This window comes from Cynara cardunculus (genome assembly GCF_001531365.2).
Source record: "Cynara cardunculus var. scolymus isolate 2C chromosome LG 1, CcrdV1, whole genome shotgun sequence".
NCBI classification, from domain to species: Eukaryota; Viridiplantae; Streptophyta; class Magnoliopsida; order Asterales; family Asteraceae; genus Cynara; species Cynara cardunculus.
The window spans coordinates 32,219,171-32,224,934 of record NC_037528.1 but is presented as its reverse complement, the minus strand read 5'-3'; the positions used below and the strand labels follow the sequence as shown (position 1 = coordinate 32,224,934).

Sequence of the window (5,764 nt, the reverse complement as noted above, 5' to 3'; positions counted from 1 at the left end):
TTATATTATTAAACCAAATATAAATTACTTTGTTATTGTACATAAATTAAACTATAAAAAATTGAATTAAAAAATTACACAAAAAAATGTGGAATTTCAAATAGTTAATTTGATACTAATATCGATATATTTTTGTCAAAGTTTTATGATATCTTCAAACATATATTTTATTCAAAAATAAAAACATCATCGTTCTCTCAAAATCACATAAAGTCATATTATAACATCGACTGAGATAAAGAATAAAATAAAATATTAAAATCACAATGTATCTTGTTGCATTGCGCAAGTACGCTTCTAGTAACTAAAAAATAAGCTAACATATGTTTGTTAAACAACACTTAATTAGGGACTGCCTTTGTAGTTCGAGGTAAACTACAGGGACCAAAACTGTAATTTACTCCTAAAATATATAAGGATCACATCACATTTTTATATTTCGATGGTGTAGTACAACAATCTGATCTCATCGTCTCCCCAAATCACGAAACCACCTGTTCATCATCACTATGCACAGATTCAAACTCCATCCATCCGTCGATTGAAAACCAAATCAACATTCTTTCTTCGTAAGCCAACAAATTTGATGATGATGATATCCTCATCCTCATCCTCATCCTCACCATCTTCATCTCCATCTTCATCTTCAGCAGTACCGTCGCCATTAATCCCTACAATCATCCTCCTCTTGTTATGCCTTCCAGCTCTCTTTTACTTAGCGCCACACATCCTCCCTCCTCCGCCATCTCCACCCATCTCCTTTCCCGACGAACTCGACGATCTTTCTCTTTTTAGGAGAGCAACTGCCGTGGAATCACACGCGAATAACCCGTCTAAACCTAAATCCCATCTCGGAGCCACCAATTCTAAACCCAAAATCGCCTTCCTCTTCCTCACAAACTCCGACCTTCACTTCTCCCCTTTATGGGAACGCTTCTTTAAGGGCAACAGATCTAATCGGGATCTCTACACTTTGTATGTCCATGCGGACCCAACTGTTAGGACCAAAATCAACATCCCTGGTGGCGTTTTTTCTGAAGATCGATTCATTCCTGCTAAGAAAACTCATCGGGGCACCGCCACTCTCGTCTCCGCCGCTCGACGCCTCCTTGCCACCGCACTACTGGATGACCCATCTAACGCATTCTTCACGCTTATCTCCCAGCATTGCATACCCCTTCATTCTTTCAACTTCTTTTATGATACCCTTTTCGAAGTTAAATCGCATCAAGCAGCCGAATTGAGACACTTGAAGTACAAAAGTTTCATCGAAATAATCTCTAAAGATCCCAATATTTTGAAGAGATACAACGCCAGAGGGAAAAACGTGATGGTTCCTGAAGTGCCATTTGATAAATTTCGAATGGGTTCACAGTTTTTCACACTGACGCGGCGGCACGCACTACTGGTGGTCAGTGATCGGCGGTTATGGAAGAAATTCAAGCTGAATTGTTTGACGCCGCAATCGTGTTACCCTGAAGAACATTATTTTCCTACGTTGTTGTCCATGGAGGATCCAAAAGGCTGTACAAGTTATACATTGACTCGTGTGAATTGGACTAACAGTGTTAATGGACACCCACATACATATCATCCTCCGGAGGTGTCGCCGGAGCTGATTTACAAGCTCAGGCGATCGAATTTCACAAATCCTTACATGTTCGCCAGGAAGTTCTCGCCCGATTGTTTGGAACCTTTGATGAACATGGCCAAAGAAGTCATTTTCCGGGACTGAAGGCTTTTGTGTTATCCGGTAATCCCTCTTAATTCAATTAAATTTCTTACCTTTGATGAATCATTTGGTTGAATGTACCGAGTTAACTCAATCCCAAATTATTGTGGGTTGATGATCTGCCAAATAGATATGGTTAAAAAGCTGAAATTTTGGATCTTTTATGTGTTAAGTCTCTACTTTGGTATATTTGGTGACAGAAAGTGACACTTGTAGGTGTGTTTGTTGTATGTGTCTTTTATTTATTGTGAGTCGTTTGTCTTCTTCTTGTTGTTTAGTAGCACTCTCTGATTAAAATTCTAAACAAAAAGGTATATGCATCAACTAGAAAGGTTAACTTTTGGTCCTTAGTTATTAATAAAAGTATCCATGCTTTAGGTTCGGCTTTCTTCAGTTCTTGGAATTTGCTATTGGTAATCTAAAAGTTATGATGTTGAATCTCAATCCTATCGGTTAATGAATGACTTACCACATGCATGAATGGGCGGGCAACCAGAGTTTTCAGCCTCCCTCGGTTTACCCTCATTGACTGGGGTTTTGCAGGGTCTTAAAAAGAAAAAAGTGACTTCTTGTATGTTGTGTCAATAATTGAATACTGTTTACACCATTTAAGGTTATAAAATAGGAATTTGGGGGGGGGGGCTTCTATGTTGGTTCATAGAATCCTTATTCTATGTGTTATATTTTTCGATTATCTCTTATATTTCCTATCTTATTGCCTGCCTGCACACACCTTATTTTGTGCCCAAGCCGTGGTCTCTCTATGCTGGTGGTTGAGGAAAGGTCTGCCTACATCCTACCCTTCACAGACCCTACTTTCGAGTGTGATATACTGGGTTTGTTTGGTTTGGGGGGATTTCTATGATGGTTCACATTGGAGCAGTAATTGACATAAATTCAACATTTTACCCTCTCAAGGTGTTCTGTAATCCATAATAGCAGCAATCAGTGGTACAGATCTATTAGGAGGGCCAATAACTAAACCATAAGGTCCATTTTGAAGCTAGGAGGGAGCTATGAACCATGAGTCCTACCCATCTTGATCCTTGAATAGGCTGCTTCAAAGGTGCAGGTTTCCAGTGACCAGTGAGATGTGCACCATGGTGCAGCATTGACCGTATATACTGGAGTTGAAACTTAAACCAAACAAACCCAGTATATTCCATTTGTGGTGGGTTCTGGGGAGGGTAAGATGTACCGGAGTTCATGACCATGAAGAAATTGGGGTACAGGTCAATGAAATAAGGAAAAAGGTTTATGAAATTAGAACATCAAGAATATGAGTAATAAGAATATGAGTAAAACTGAAGTCTTACACTACAACGAGAGAGGATGTGGGGTAACACCATACTCAACAGTTTGAACTGATATAATTGCACCAAGTAAAAATAACAACATGATAGAACTTTAGAACCTAAGTTTAAGTTTGTGTGAAGTTTATATATATGATATGTGAATCATAATATAACTACTTTCCTTGATTCATTTTGCTTTAGACTTATATACACATGAACACAAACGTACACGTGTGTTGGATTATTTAGAATCTCTGAATTCTAGTTTCCATATCAGGTATTCTTGTTTGCAACATAGGTTGGGAGGAACAAGTAAATCAAACAAAACCAAACAAGCCCAATATATCCCACTCGAATGTATCTAGGGGGTAGAATGTATGCAGATGTGTCCTCCATTTGAAGATTAGAGCGGCTGTGCAAGAGTGTGAGCTAAAAGGTAAGAAGAACAAAGACTAGTAAAGAGAAAGCAAGAGAAAAGAAGGAAGTACAAGTAGGTACATTGAGCAAAAAATTATGTACATGGAAGCATAGAAAAGGCAAGTAAAAGCACACAACCCTTCCTATCCTATCTGCCAACTCTCTAACCCTCTTACCATCCCACCCTCAACCTCTCCAACTCCCTCAACCCACCCATGCTGTGCTACCTGCCTCTAAGAACTCATATCAGATGTCACTTTGCACAATATTTATTGCCCTCATATTAATTGAATTTGTGGTGCTTTCCAAGAACCATACGACACTTGGCGACGACATGGTACTTAAGTTATTAAATGTGCACGTACACCGAAAGAACTTTTCTGAACATCTTTTAAAAGCTGCTTTTTTCCTTGAGAAAACAAACTTGTACAGAATTTTGTATTGGAAGACAAGTCTACCGAGTAACTTCATGTCCAAAAATCGAGTGTAAAGATGATATTTTGCATGATAACTTATATAGAGGTGCATGCGGTACCAAAGAGATTTTTTTTTGTCAAGGGTAACAAACAGTTGGTTTTTCACTTGAAAAGAGTTTGTACAAGTTAAAATTGGCTCCATGACAGTGGTGGTCTAATTTAGTAACTAAACAACAACTGGCTCAGTAAATCCCACTCGAAAGTAGGGTCTGGAGGTAAGATGCATTAAGACTTAACCTCTACCCCAAAAGAGTGCGGTTGTTTCCATGACGACCCTGTTTGTGCATGAGTGTGAGCAAACAGGTGTCTAACTCCACAAGTATCATTTTTTTTGTAGTTCAAAGGAATGAACCTTGATGACAATTTGTTGTTTCTCGACTGTTGGTTTATCTTTGATCCATAATCAGTTTCTAGCACCAATTGGTACTTTTAAGCTCTTGGCTTTTTTGAGTGTCTTACTGGGATCAAGATGGATGGTGTAGTTACCAGAACTCACGAAGTTCAATTTCTATTCTTGAAAGTAATCTGGATGATTTATATGCATGTTTATGCCCATGAAATATGTAACTACATGCACATGTTGTCACAAGTTTGAGTTATAATCCCGAATCTGTATGTTACAATCGAGATATTAACTATTTGCTCTCTATTCACAGTCACGCGTGTGTCGAGCCCAAAGTGCTGCTGAAAACTGTTTCAAGAACGATGGTGAAGTTTTGGTGTCTAAGGGATTCATGCCAAAAAGCAGAAACCAGTATAAATGGTCAAGCAAATTATGAAGAACAAGAAGAACGCGATGAACAACCAAAGATGTGGGTAGTGGAGGGTGAAAATTGGCTCTGCTAGTCCCCAGCACCTGCAGATTGATGTAGCTAAGTGTTTTTTGGCTTTTGACTGGCTTCTTCTCCATTAGTCTCAAGTGTGTTACTCTTTCCTTTGTTCATATGAGTTTCAACACTCCATTTCTTTGACAAATTTTTTTGGAGTAAAGTTACGTATTTGTCCGATCGACTTTATTTATCTTGTTATTTTTTAAAATTTAAGAATGGTATCAAAAGTTATATTTTTGTATGGAATAGAAGTTCTTTCTTTCCATTCGAGTGAAATATGATTGTTCGGCATCTTAACCCCCCTCCCCGGACCATTCCCCACCTCGAGGTCGACCCTCTTCTTAAATAACTTGGGAGTTACTCTTTCTAGGTTTTTCCATAGGATCCTTGCTCTAGCCTCCCTTGCTTCTGTTCGACCTGATATACGTGTCATCTATTCTAGAAGGAATAGAGGTTAGGCGGTAAGTCAGTCTTTTAACTTGTGTGAGTTGTTGAGGAGTCGGTTATCTCTATTCAATTGTATAGATAGGATTGGGGGAAATTAACGAGGTATGCGTTTGTATAGATAGAATCGGGGGCAGATTAATAAGGTATGCTTGTAATGAACAAATTTATTAGAGTCTCAACCTCTCGAATGTTGAGATAATTGAATGCCATTAGAAGTTTTGTTCATCGATTTATTTACATTCTTTGCTGAGTAAAGGTCAACAAATGGTATGAAAGCGAGAACTCAAAGTCTGGTAACAACGAGGATGGATGAATTGGAAGATAATTTGTGAGTGCATCGGGCGAAGGTGACAAACCTGGAAGAAAATTTTCCGACAATCATGGCACAATTAAGTACGCTTTTGCGATTTCAAGAGATTGTCGAGGAATGAACTGGGAGAAAGGCGAGAGCGTAGCTGTGATAGAAATCAAGAATCAGTCCCATTCTTAGCTATAAAAAAGGTGCTAATTGGAGACGTTGTATTCGACGAAACTGATCTCTACGGGTAGATTTTACGTGCAGATGGA

The 5,764-nt window shown here is 38.7% G+C and overlaps 1 protein-coding gene across 1 annotated transcript; it reads left to right on the top strand.

Moving 5' to 3' along the window:
• The first annotated feature begins 457 nt into the window (after positions 1-457).
• Positions 458-4,989, top strand: LOC112507983. Its single transcript, XM_025112753.1, has 2 exons — positions 458-1,753; positions 4,577-4,989. Exon 1 carries the CDS (start codon positions 587-589, stop codon positions 1,733-1,735), a length of 1,149 nt encoding a protein of 382 aa, XP_024968521.1. The 5' UTR covers positions 458-586; the 3' UTR covers positions 1,736-1,753; positions 4,577-4,989.
• The last annotated feature ends 775 nt before the right edge of the window (positions 4,990-5,764 follow it).

Excerpts from the sequence above, each read along its gene's own strand:
- LOC112507983 (XM_025112753.1), top strand. The coding sequence starts at position 587 with ATGATGATGATATCCTCATCCTCATCCTCATCCTCACCATCTTCATCT.